Source organism: Trematomus bernacchii, unplaced genomic scaffold (genome assembly GCF_902827165.1).
Source record: "Trematomus bernacchii unplaced genomic scaffold, fTreBer1.1, whole genome shotgun sequence".
Taxonomy (NCBI): domain Eukaryota; kingdom Metazoa; phylum Chordata; class Actinopteri; order Perciformes; family Nototheniidae; genus Trematomus; species Trematomus bernacchii.
In genome coordinates, this window is record NW_022987714.1 from 13,556,109 (window position 1) to 13,569,819 (window position 13,711).

At 39.5% G+C, this 13,711-nt stretch overlaps 2 protein-coding genes across 2 annotated transcripts in view; both read right to left on the reverse strand.

Moving 5' to 3' along the window:
- Positions 1-100: 100 nt before the first annotated feature.
- zpd (zona pellucida glycoprotein d) lies at positions 101-3,496 on the reverse strand. Its single transcript, XM_034141850.1, has 10 exons — positions 3,342-3,496; positions 3,126-3,177; positions 2,935-3,042; positions 2,001-2,209; positions 1,721-1,878; positions 1,300-1,414; positions 925-1,052; positions 639-822; positions 367-472; positions 101-271 (listed from the first exon to the last, which is right to left on the reverse strand). Exons 1-10 carry the CDS (start codon positions 3,360-3,362, stop codon positions 159-161), a joined length of 1,194 nt encoding a protein of 397 aa, XP_033997741.1. The 5' UTR covers positions 3,363-3,496; the 3' UTR covers positions 101-158.
- Positions 3,497-7,715: 4,219 nt separating this feature from the next.
- The window catches only part of nup93 (nucleoporin 93), a 29,463-nt gene continuing 23,467 nt past the window's right edge, over positions 7,716-13,711 (reverse strand). Inside the window, exons 13-22 of the mRNA XM_034141239.1 lie at positions 11,785-11,976; positions 11,566-11,692; positions 11,313-11,385; positions 10,664-10,708; positions 9,905-10,021; positions 9,138-9,256; positions 8,941-9,058; positions 8,770-8,853; positions 8,537-8,665; positions 7,716-8,077 (exon numbers count right to left, since the gene is read on the reverse strand). Coding sequence (XP_033997130.1) covers positions 7,967-8,077; positions 8,537-8,665; positions 8,770-8,853; positions 8,941-9,058; positions 9,138-9,256; positions 9,905-10,021; positions 10,664-10,708; positions 11,313-11,385; positions 11,566-11,692; positions 11,785-11,976 — 1,115 coding nt within the window. The 3' untranslated portion in view covers positions 7,716-7,966. The remainder of the gene's footprint in view (positions 8,078-8,536; positions 8,666-8,769; positions 8,854-8,940; positions 9,059-9,137; positions 9,257-9,904; positions 10,022-10,663; positions 10,709-11,312; positions 11,386-11,565; positions 11,693-11,784; positions 11,977-13,711) is intronic.

Here is a 13,711-nt window from a genome sequence, read left to right on the forward strand (position 1 = left end):
TCAATGTTAATTTGCTGTTGAAAGTAAAAGGTCAGTCGCCCTACTGAACACAACTTTAGCTTTGGAAATCTTATCAGGAAATAAATAAAAATAGATATGGTTTCTTTTGAAAGTTTTATTCAAGCTGCCAATAGCAGCATTGTTGTTGTCAGTGCTCCTCAGTTTGTGCAAGCCTCCTGCTGCCTTGCTTTGGCCACGGTGATGAGGATGATGAGGAAGAAGCCAACCGTCCAGACAGCGGCTACAGGAAGCACCACCGTCATCAGTACGCCTGAAACAAACAGCAAACAGATAAATGTGATATCCACTGCAGTTAAGTATATCTTCTAATGAAGTCTACAGAGAGAGCAGAGATAGTTTGATTACTAGATTGAGCTCCGTCTGGCACTTCAATCCGGATGGGTCCATACGACAGGAGGCCCAGGGGGGGGTCTGCTCTCACCGCTTCTCTCTTAGTGATCGATTTACAGTTCTGTAAACAAAAACAAGAAACAAAAGAGACCTCGAAATGAAGAAATAACAGGTAGCCTAATAGGAAAATATGTTCATTTTCTTCGAGATGTAACACATGAGGCCTAAGGGTTTCGGCTTCTTGGTACCAGGTAACAGATCCAAGTAAGTAAATTGAGTGAGCTCACAGGTGTGCAGGACTCGTGGTCGTCTGGTTCACAGAGCTGGACAGTGCAGTGCAGATAGAGGTCGTGAGGTGTGGATGTGAAGCGAAACATGTCGAAGCTGTAGCGAACAGTAGAACTTTCTCCGTTACGGCCAGGCTGTCCCGTGCTCCCGTTTAGAAAGACAACAGTTTGGTCATTCACACACCTGAATAAAGAGATGGAAATAAGGAGTAGGAATGGGTGGAGTGGGGCTCATATTTAAAAATGAAAGGGAGACAAACTGTTGATATTCGAGAGCTGCTCTGACCCGTTCATAAGCAGCGTGTGAACCAGTCCCTCTGCAGTTCTAGGCTGGGAGGACTGTGTGGCCCAGCACTCATTGAGCCGGAGCAGGAAGAAATCTGCAGGCTCTGTGACCGTCACCTCCACATACACCTGGACACATTGTCATTTAAAAGTCACACTAAAGCCATCACCGACATGAAACAAAATGAATTCTCAAAATTGTGTTTGAATATGATTTAACACTACAAATATTTGTGGCTTTTTAATTTTTCAACCATTTTGCTGTGTTTATGAATATGGAAAACATTTTAGCAATAGGGTTGTTGGGGCATAAAGCATACAGTCAATTAAATCAAGCTCTCAATCTAAAGCCTTGGATTTAAAATTGTAACCCTACCTTGTCTCTGAGCTCGATGGTGGGGGAACTGCTGTAGGCCTTAGAGTAGGACTGGTCTGTGTAAAGCATCAGCTCTATTGTGGCATCAAGTTCATCTACACGCATCACTGTCTCACTGCCATGTACACAGAAGAGGCAAGAAAACAAAAAAGAGAGTTTGGTGAACAAGTGCAAAACGCAATTCCACTATGTATTAAATGATATAATTGTTTTCCATTGCAGTGCACAGTAAAATAAAATGTTAGGAGGCCATCAGGGGGCACTATGGCTTTGGAAAACATCTCAAACGTACATGTGATTAGAAACCACAGAACCATGCACTTGAACAGAGACGATTCCCTTCCTTATATTTGTACCTACATTACCTGAAACTGTTGGTGGACTGGTGCAACCTGTAAGCATTTCTATTCAACATCCTTACCTGGAAACGGGGACGACCAGGAAAGGTAGGCTGACTCTCCTGATGTATGGATAGATGCATTTGTATTCAATCTTAATGACTGGATCTCTGATGATGTTTCCAGTAACCTGAGGATCTGACAGTAGACTCAGGGAATAGGAGATGTGAGTAAGGTTTTTCTGTAAGAAGGAAACAAAGCATCAAATGCAACATTGTGAGAGAGAAATACTAAAATCCTTTTTCTACTGAACAAGGAAAAGAAAGTGTAAGGCATGTAACGTAAATACTGCTTGAGGTGTACCTCCAGCTGCTTGCCTCCACAGGCTAGATATTTCTCTTTAGTTGTCCGGGATATGTAGTACGGCACACCATGGATGACTTCTCTCTGAGCACGGCAAGATTTGTTGGACAAGTGCAGGGACTCCAGTGGCACGTTGTGATACATGAAGAAATCCTCTAATGCTCTGACTGTTATGTAGTCCCTGCCACACATTACTTTTATGTGTGCATCTGTAAAATGTAAGGTTATTAGGTATGCAAGGCAGGTGGCTGCATGAGATTCACAGGAGGACACATGCACTGTATACAAACACAATAAGTATGTTAAGTGTTTTCATTCGTTTCCATCTGTCTTGATTGCAACAACTTATGAGCCTAACATCCATAGCATAACTGTCATTTACAGTACAGCTAAGGCATCTATTCTGCTTATGTATTTGTATTCAAGTTGTATGGACAGAACAAATGTTCCTTTGCAGGCATTTGAACAACAAGGTAAAAAAATCTACAAAAACTGTTTATATATTTGGAGTAAATGATTACTCCGCCTGTGAAAACGGTTGCAAAATATCTTCCTGCCTTTAAAAAAAAAAAAAGTACCCTGAAATAATTAGAGTAACATTTAACAAAGTCATTTCTTGGACTTGGTGCCTAATGAAAAGTTGCAAATTGGGGCAAGGATTTTGAAATGTTGGCAATTACCAGACACAGTGTCTCGCCAAATTATGCTATTGTGGGAAATGTAGAATCCAATGTTTCTGGACAAGGACCCTTGCTAATGAATAAAACGTTTTAAAAAAATATGTTTGCCTTAACTTTAAGTGTAATAGGCCTCCTAAATATTTAAGGTGCTAAATTAGGAACTGTAAGAGCCCCTTCTGTAAAAAAAAATACATTATTTTAGGCAGAGTGAAATGTAAAAAGAAGTAGTAAGAAATGAATAGGAATGTGCCTACCTTTGTCACATTGGTCGCCATAATATCCAATGGCACATTTGCAGCTTATTTGGCCTATAGACAGAACACACCTGGTGGGGTCCGTGCAATGCTCCACGCTGCACTTTCCTGTACAGTTAACAAATATAACTTTATACTTCGACAAGAAACATAACTTTTGATATTTGTATTATACAAGTAGACACCCTTACCCTGAACAAGATGATGCGTGCACCCAAGGAGTAGCACGAGGACCACGCTCAGCTGGTTTGAAGAAAAAACATTTCCACTGTAACTGTTAATTAATTAATTTACGTCTAGCTAGGCTAAGCTAGGCTACATTATCAGTTTAGCCTGACGCTACAAACACGTTTAGCTTTGTTTTCTTACATGAAGTATTCAAACTCAACATTTGTATCCATACCCACCTTCAAGCCGATGAGGATCATTTCTGTTGTGTTTTGGGGTAAAAAATATATTTGAATCTTATATTTAAATGCGATATATATATATAGATTTTGTATGTCAAAGGGAAGTGCTCCTCTGTTGTCCTCGTTATCAACGCCTGCTGCTCTCTGATTAAGAACACCTGTCGAAGTTGGGTCTGCGATTCTGCCATTTATAGGCTGTTTGTATTAATTGGTCAATATAAAGTATTTCAGCAATATCTAAAACCAGTTGTGTAATGTCACGAAGTACATTTACTTAGGTACTTGTACATTGCTTGAGTATTTTCAAATTAGGCTATTTTATATTTTGACATTACATTTGTTGGCAAATGTTATACTTTTTACATGACATATTTAGTTACTAGTTACTTTGCAGATTTTGGTTATTAATACAAAATATAAATCAACACACATTATAATATAATATTAAAGTTTAAGCTACCCTGAAGTGTATAAAGTAATTCCAATTAACCCCACCTTTAGCAAGTGCAACATTACATTGTTGAACACATAAATGCACACATATCTTTGATAAAATGGCCATTTTTCATAACGAGTACATTTACTTTTGGCACTTCAAGTATTTTTTAGTGTTAATATTGTTTTTACTTTAGTACAATTATGATTGCAGGACTTGTAACTGAGTATTTTTACACTGTAGTATTAATCCTTTTACTTACGTAAATAATCTGAGTATTTCTTCCACCTCTGTCTGAAACAGATACTCTCCAAACCCCCACAGACCTCTGCACTGTGCATTTACCAAACATTAGTTTTAGACACACAATGCTAATATTTTCCTGTAGATGTCACTACTGGCCAAAGTGGTTTAGTGCTTTGGAAAGTGTACCCCCTCACTACTTCAGTATGTGAAATAGCACTACAATTAAAAAGGAATTATGAATCTTACATGCAAAGATGGGAGAAGTAGGCCTACTCAGATCTTGTACTTGAGTAAAAGTAGAAGTACCAGAATGTAGGAATACTCTGTTAGAAATAAAAGTCCTGGATTCAAAATGTTCCTCAAGTAAAAGTACAAAAGTATTGGCATCAAAATGTACTTAAAGTACCAAAAGTAAAAGTACTTATTATGCAAATGTTACATTTCAGAATAATATATATGTTTTGATTATATTTATTGATGCAGTAAAGCGTTATCAAAGCTGGTGAAGGTGCAGCTAGTTTTAATGACTTAGAAGTACAAAGTAGCATAAAATGGAAATAGTCGAGCAAAGTACAAGAATTTCAAAATTGTACTTACTGTAAGTACAGTACCTTAGTGAATGTACTTAGTTACTTTCCACCTCTAATTATATGTCCACTACATCTCAAACTACATTTCTGTATTGGGGAATCTCTAAGATAACGTCTTTTTGGATAGAACATTTACTAAACCACATCCTACAAACAGTAAAGGGAGTTGGAATAAATAAATAAAACCTTTTTTTTAGGGTCAGCAGGTCAAACAGTGTGGGACTCTCTGGGTGTCTTTAGGGAAAGCCATAAATGGGTCACTGTATTTCCTACAGTGCCAACTTGGCACACCCGGAGGCCACAGTCCATATTCGCAGACATCAGGCAGGCCATTTTCCTTTTTGGGTGCAGACCATCTGTCTTTGATAGGACAGATCAAAGACAGATTTTTTTCTTTTTGTCAAGGAAGGCACCATGATGGATGAGGCAGGTTTGCAGCAGATCATATGGCCTGAGATAATACAGTGTGTTGTATCTGTTTCTTTTCTATTAGTGCTGGCTTCACCAAACCCTCATTCTCTGATAGATCCTTCATGGTAAACAAATATAAAATAGTCTACAAATATTCAGATGGGATAAATTACACAAAGGATGAAGAAACGGTTACAAATGGCTGCCTATAAAAACAATCTATTCTTAGTTCAGAAGCATCCCATTATCCACAACATTGAGCAGTGTGTATTCATACACCTCAAGACTCCCATCTCTGCCAGTGGATTTCATTAGCATATCAAACAGTTAAATCACTGCATTGAAACCTCACAACACATCTTGTAAGCTTACTGATCATACATTTCTACTTCTTTTGCTGCCTAGTTTGTCTTTGAAATGGAAATAAGCTCTTAATGATCATCTTAAAGCGCCTCACAACTGCGGGCAAACAGCAACACAACAGAATCGTCAGAGAAAATTGTTAATATTTATTAACAAAGCAAAACAGATTCAACAAGTTTAGGAAGGTTTATAAAAGAGTCAGTGTTTTAATGAATGTAACTTCGTTTTGTCTCCTAACTGAAAGTATGCATCTTGATTGAACACATAATAGTTATTATATCTGAGGGAATGAGTGAAATAATAATTATAATATGACCATATAATCAGGAGTAAATCAACTTAAAAATATAAATAACATCACAGTTAAACTCGTTTTAAATGCACCCTTAGTTCTGTGTGCATTTGGTACTGGATTAATACTTCAGACTTGATTTGTATTGGCCCCCTCAGCAGCATCATGTGGGATTCTTCGCCTCGTCGTCAGTGGTGCGGTGCCACCCTGGTGTTGTGAAATAGCCGGGTTTTAGGAGGTGTCTGTCATCGGCCTGATTCACAACACCAGCTGCAGCACACACACCTGAGAGGCAGGCAGGGCTTCTGCTGCTGGATGAAAAAAACACACATACACACACACACGGCAGGCAGTACAAAAAGTGGGGATGCGTTTATCGAGTTCTTTCTTTGAATAATGATAATGAACTGATAATCGTGCTTCTTGTGACCATTACGATAAGACTATTAAAAGTATAATCTCACATAGTTTTGTTTTGGGAATTGCATTTGTGTCATCTCCCTCTGATAGTGTATAGATACCTAGCTTTTAAAGTGATTAAAGCAATGTTGTTATATATTAACAACAGATAATTTGTCAGCTATAATTTCATTATTGGAATATTATATAATGAATATTGATTCCCAGAGAATACTGCATCCCTGACAAAAAACATTGGAAGAGGCATCATTTTCAGGAGTGTGCAGCAGTTGATCAACAAATTCTGACAGTAAAAGCATCTAATAATAGCGACATAATCAGCATCTCACTTTAGTTTAGGACAGCAACTAGGATGTTGTTTATGTGCCTGGGGATTTTTTGATAGTGGGCTATAATATCAAGTGTTGCAGGGGCAGTGCTGAGTTTCTGCTCCCAGCATTGGAAAGCAGTACAACAGCACGGGTGCCATAGTGCTTGGCTCAGCTTGGTCTGTGGCCGTGGATGAACCTCACGTCTCTGTGCAGTTATGTGGAGCAGCCAAGACAGAATGAGCCTCCATCTGTGTTCTCTCAGGCCAGACTGAAGGACAGAGAGTGAGGGCCACACATTTAACAGAAGGGACGACGGGTGATTGTTTCTGAAGATTTGCATGTGCTTGGGGGCTTGCAAACACCAGCCAAATGTATAGCTTAATGTCTTCTGTTGCTAGATATTTATTGGGTGTTTAGATTCCAAAGGGTGTTAGGTAGTTACTATGGTGCTCTGTAAGGTTGCTAGGGCCTTTTCTTGGAAATCTAACTTCAAGCGAGACTGTTTTTAACCGAGGGACCTGTTTAATGTCTAAATGACATTTGAGGCCAAATTAACCATGACCCGTAAGTCTAGCAAACTTTAAAAAAAAAAGAGGACTAGCATTTTTCACACACATTTGCAATATCCTCAACAGGAAAATACGTAGCGCCAAAATGGAGGGACAATCCATCAAAACAATAATAATAAAACAGGCAGCTTTTCTTAAAGAAAACATAAAAAACTTTTTTTTAGTCAAATATTCTGAAACCTAATGATTTATCACGAGAAAAAGTGTTGCAGTTTTGTTAAAAATGTCCTTTCCTTTACCCACAGTCACCCCTCTGATACAGAGACAGACAGAAATATCCCTCCAGTCCTGCAGTCAACCTGAAGCCGGGGGACAGGAGTCACAGATACTGAGAGCAGTCAGAGGAAACAAGGCCAGCCTGCAACTCTCAGGACCAGGAAGACCGTGACAAGCTCAATTTGAATTAGAACATATCTATATCTGAAAATCCTCAATCATTGCTCCACTCCATGGATAGATGATGACAATGATAGAGAGTTTGCTCTGTACATTATACTGAGCCCAATGTTATTAATGCAAATGTTGTCACTATAACATTTACATTATAACTGTCCAATTTGAAGGGCAAATGGATTACAAATGAACAAGACTGACAGTTTGGCACATGAGAGACTTCGTGAAAACAATGGGTTTTTTTTAACTGAGGGAAATTAATTATAAAACTGAGGCAAAATGAGAAAAAAAGGAAACTTAATGAACATTTAGTGGTTTCAAATGAAAAGACAACTGAAAGTAAACTTGTTTTTTTTTATTCCAAATCAACAAACATACAAATGTTAAACAACAAAACTGAAAAAAAGGAATAAAGAACAAAAAGAGGGGTGATATAAGACGATGAAATTATTTTATACAAAAGAATATGGTAAATGGAAAAGTGAGGGTGCGTGATTGTGACTGTCTGCAAAAACCTTTCTATTTGTAGCTCTGAATGTGTGTGAGTGTGTGAATGTGTGTATATGTGTGAGTGTGTGTGTTGATGTTGTATCAGTTCATCAGTAATTCCATCTGCACCAGTCTTGCGTTGGTGTCCCCGGCCATGTTGTAGGGGATCATACCAGCAAAGGTGATCAGGGCTCTGGCCTGGCTGCGCAGTTGCTGTATGGAGAAAGAGAAGCAGAAGGAGAAAGATAGCATAAGGAGAAAGATAGCAGAAGGAGAAAGATAGCAGAAAGAGGTCAAAGAAGAAGAAAAAAGACATACAGGGTTAAACTACAGTACTTCTTCTGTTTTGTAAAAAACACCAACAATATGATTGACGTTTGAATTTAAAAAACAGTGGCAAATACTGTAATTTTCTTTAAAAATAGCAATGAAAATGATATTTTTAAATTAACATTCTCCATTTTTTGTTACAGTTTTTAAATAAGAACATTAAAATGATTCTTAGCAAGAAAATATTTCTGTTTATGTCATGGTAAGAGGTTATATTGCAATTTGTTTTAAATTCCAAAGTATCAATATGAGTAAGGACCTTGCAAATACAGTTTCTATCATGCTCCGATTTACTATAAATCTCCTTTAGCAGTATCAGTTTGTCCGAATCTGTCTCCTCACCATGTCTCTGTCCTCTGCGTTCCTCTGGGGTCGCCCTGGTGTGCCCGCTGGCGCCCCCTTCAGGCGTTTGTGCTGCGTGAACAGGATGTTCATGGTGGCTAACAGCACCTCAGACAGGTTGTGGCGCACCTGAGGGACACATAAGACATTTTTAGAAGGAGTAAAAGGATAATGCTGTGTATTGTGAAAAGGCTGGAGAGTCTCTTTTGAGTGTTGAGAGATCTTCAATTCACCTCATCACTGAAGTTCCTGAAAGCAGCCACTCGCTCCTCCACACTGTCCTGACTGAGAGGAAGAAGCTTTAAACGCTCCATCACCTGAGAGAGAAACACAGAGGAGATAAATCATGGCGTCACAAAGTATGTCAAGATGTTACTTTAGGGGAAGTGTTAGGTTGCACTCACATCGTAGGCTCTGTCCACGTGTCCTGCGTGGTACTCATCGAAGAACGTTGTCAGGTCTAACAGCAGGTAGAAAGTACTATCCACAGACTTGTCTCCTGATACGCCCTGAGAGCGGTACCTGCAGAGGAAACACAACATATTTCAGTTTTTATATAATGCAAGATTTAAACTAGTGCATTGTATGTATGTGTGCTAACCTCTCAGCTATAGCCACTGCAGTGTTTTTTAGCCTCTCCTTGTTGGACTGAGGAGCGCTGACCTGAGCAATGACCGGACTCAGCAGCCTGTTCATCAACTCCAATACCTTATCTGGGTTCTACACGGAGACAAGGGGAAGGAAACAGTGAGCAGTTTGAAAAACCCAACACAATTAGCACCATTTAACTGTCAAACGCTAGCAAATGATGCATGTCACCTGCCAAACAACAGTGGTTATTTATTAAGTGGCTGGAAAAACATTAACCTTCAGCAGCCATTTTGCAGGTGAAAAAAAAGGTACTTTTAGATGAGTTTAATAGGCTTTAAGATAAGATAAGATAAGATGGACCTTTAATTCAGTTGTACAAAGCAGCAACAGGGTGAGAGTGAAAAACAGGACAGCACAGATTCACACAGATTAATAAAATAAAAAAAATAAAAAATAAAAAAAGAAGAAATTAAAATAATAATGATAATAATAATAAAAGACTATGAAATAGGAGATGAGTAAAAATAAGAGTAAAATAACTGTCAGCATATATACATATTTGGTCATATAAATGATGAAGTACGAAATGAGTTAAGGTGACAAGTGAAAATGGACATCTGTACATATAGTGACATATCTATCTACATATTTGGTCTACTATTATTATTGTCATGGCATTTATAATGTGTAACCTAATCATTAAATAACAATACATGAATGTAAGAAATAAAGAAAGTAGAGAACAGATGCAGAGATCACAGAGAAAGACGTGCTCACCTTGGCCAGCTCGTACAGTTTGACCGCCTCCTCAAACAGACCCTTGTTCTCGGCCTCTAGAGCCACTTTACTGATGATGGCTCTGGTGTCCCCGGCAAACTTATCTATTACTCCAGGCTACAGGGGGGAGGAGGAGGAAGAGGAGGAGGAGGAGGGGATCAGAGTGAGATTAGGCATTGACAGTTCTGATGATAAAGCAGAGAGTAACTATCATTGATTTGTTCGTCTGACTCTGATTCCAAATGCTAATGACTAAGGTATCAACATATAGACATCTGATTTACTGCAGTCAACATTGTTCTTTATTTCAACATTGATGCAGACTCATTTCTTTTGTTGATTGATCTTAGTGCCACATTAACTGATACTAAATGTTGGGGTTGCCTTCATAATGCCTATTTGTAGTGTTGTACACCCTAAACTTAGAATCACACACTGTCGAATACAAATAACCAGTGTAACCCTTGAGCAGTCAGTATGTAGCGGACAGATCTACAAGGCCCTCAAGTGTCACACCTAGCACAGTACTGAAGGCACCGTGAAGAATGTCAAGAAACGTAGGAAGTGAAAGAAAGCTACAATAAAGAGCTTTTTAATCCAGGACAGTGGAATACAGAAAAGGAAGATCACTGTCTACCTCTGACTGACTGCACTGCCCCACACAGAGCAGGGACAAAGAGAAGAGACATGTAAACGTGTATTTAATAAACACAACCACAGAGATGATGGAGGGAAGTGGAGAGAACAAAATGGACCTACCTTTCTACTGCCGTCCTTTTCTAACCTCCCCAACAGCATGTCAAACTGTAAAAGAAGAAATCAAAAACAAGTTATTTACTGCAACACCAGAAACACACATTTATGACAATAACTACAACAACCCTATAATACATTCTACATTATGAAGCTCATCACATTCAGTCTCTTTTGCTGAAATGCATTATAATAAAAGGCTTTTCCAAAGTTATATTTCGTACACTTATATTTTGAATGCTAAGAAACAAAACATCCTTCTCCACCATCTACTAAGGGAAAGGTTTTAGTATTTTTTGCTGTAAAACTCTTTGTAAAAATTAATTGTTTTTAAATGAATCAAACTGTGCAACAAATATTGTTCTTCTTGGGGTACAAACCATATCTTTGTTCCCACCCCAAAGTTATTTAACTGTTTTACTTCAAGTAGAGAAGTATTGGATTGATCGGGAACAAAGAAACACATTCAAATGGATATCTGCTCTGACCTTGTTAAAGGAACAAGGCTCCATAATGGATCTACTGACAGTTACATCAGCTGACCCATCGTCTAGTGGGCACTTGTGTATCAGTTACATATTACCTGTGTTGAAATGCAATCGGCACAAGTATAGGCATCTCCCAGAAGGTCTCTGTGTTAATGTGGGTCACTCACCTCTCGACTCTCAATAACCAGTTCACTGACGCATCGCATGAACATGTTTTCTCCCTGGGTGTCCTTCTCATTGCTGCAGAACAGAGAGAAAAAGAATAAGAATTGGAGACAGAGGCATTGTGGTGAACATCACTACTGTAGATAGCAATAGCCGAGTCATGTCTGACTCATATCTCTTAGAGAACCACCCATTACCAATTATCTTTATAAAATAGGGGAGAAATAGACGGTGTAAGAGTGTAGGCGCACTTACCGTAAGAAGTAGAAGTACTGCAGGGCTTCCCGAGGATCAGTGGACTCAAACTTGCGGGTGTACAGCATGAGCAGACGGATGAAGTTCAGGCGGCGAACCATGGGAGGGTCTCCGTGCTCCTGGCTCACTGCAGAGAAAAGGTCAACACGATTTTGTTTAATTAAAATGTATGTCTCAAGTGTCTGCACCCCCCTACAGAAAGACGCTGGTTACACTCACACAGCTGAGCGCTCTGGCCAGACGACTTCAGCAGCAGCCGCAGCTCGTACAGCACCAGCGCCACGTGCACAGCGTGACTCCGGAGCCTCTCGGCGCGGAACAAGAAGGCCACGGCCGCCTCGAACTGAGCCGTGAGGAACAACACCTGGAAATACAGGAAGGGCTGCTGGCTGGCGGAGAAATGAGACTCTCCTGTTGGACACAAGATAAGAGAGAGGGGGTTAGGTTAGATGTCAGTCTAAGTGTGGAAGTATTTCAGCATTACTGAAACGTGCGTGCAGTTTCAGGAAGAAAGACGTCACACCCTGTAATGTCAGATTTGTCCACATTTACTCTGAGAAATGTTGTCGGATAGTACCTGGTAATTTGTGTGGAGTAAAAACACTGAAGACCACTGATTGATCTACTAATCATAAGGAGCCGCAATTATTTACTTGACTTGAAAAAATGGCAGCCCGAAAAACTCCAAGTGGCAAGCGTAGTGTTGACAATGATGGAAATGTCAAGGCTGTTTCAAGAGCTGTCGTTCTTGCTTTTGACTGAAAATCTGGAACTATCTGTAGTTGAAAATGAAATAAAGAAACAGACCATCCCTTGTCTAATTAAGTTAAGTCATGTCAAGCCAAATTTGCCAAACTCTCCAGCGGAAATGAGGCATAGGACCACCAAGGGCAAAATTGAGACAATGATTTTGATTCTTTAATTTAATCATGGGGAAAAAAGGAACTGGTAATGGAAAAAAAGGACAACACTTTGATTCTTCAACACATTTTCTATTAATTTGAGAACTTTCACAAGATGACATCAAAGAGTTTTTGGGGCATTTAAAAAAATCCAGGACAATCCAGAGGTGACCGGAAATAAGGGGAATAAAGAGCAGGGATGACTTGCAATAAACCAGACGGACTCCCACCACATGCGTTGACATGGTGCTTTTTAAAATTATTTTATTACAGCTAAATAAACGTACTATAATTGTGGTATTGAGACAATACTGGTCTTAAAGGCTTTTCACACCAATACAGGTATTTTCTTTTTTTTCTGATTTGACCTCTGCTCAGGTTGTAGTGGGCTGAGCTATGATGGGAATTATAATGTGAGGTCACCTTTTTACCTCAGGAACTATAGTTAGCACACTCCGGCAGAGAGGAGGGACCTGTCAATCAAACAGTCTGGACAGAAAGGCTGTTGAATCAAGAATAATAATGATGTCTGTGTTTGATAAAAAAGGAATTGATGACTGTCTGACACTTCATATAGAAACTCTTTCAATTGCCCTTATTTACATTATAATTAACTATTATAATACCAATTTAACTCCAGGTCCATAAATGCCAGCGCAACTTTTGACAGTTGCTACGGCAACTAACATGTGAGAAATTGCAAACATTCTGTCAAGCGCAGGTACTTAGTCATCAAGTTTACTTTTTTAATTATAATCCTTAATCCTCTCGCTGGCAGAAAGTTTGAGTAGAGCAGGGTGGACCATGTCAGCCATTTCATAGCCTTATCTCAGACTTACAGCACTTTAGTTCAAAAAGGGAAAGCGCATGAGAGAAGAAGAGAGGGAGGGAGCGATGAAGAGGAGAAAAAGGACGAAAGAAGAGAGATAAGAGTGTGGGGGTGGGGGAGGGCTGCAGCGGATTGCGCAAACAAGAAATGAGAAAGAACAAATGCAAAGGAGAAGGGAACCGGAGAAAGAGGACGGAAATCAGTGGGAGGAAAGAGAGGGAACAGGTGGAAGGAGAAGCACGGATAAAGGGTAAAAGAGGAGGACAGAGACGCAGTGAGCGAAGGACGGAGAAACAGAGAACAGACCAGGCTGGCGAGCTCTGGCAGTATGTGAGAGAAATGAAGAGAGGCTTTGGGCTTTGGGCTTTACGCCCCGCTGTGAGGCAAGATGGAGGACAACAAGGAACACTGCCAG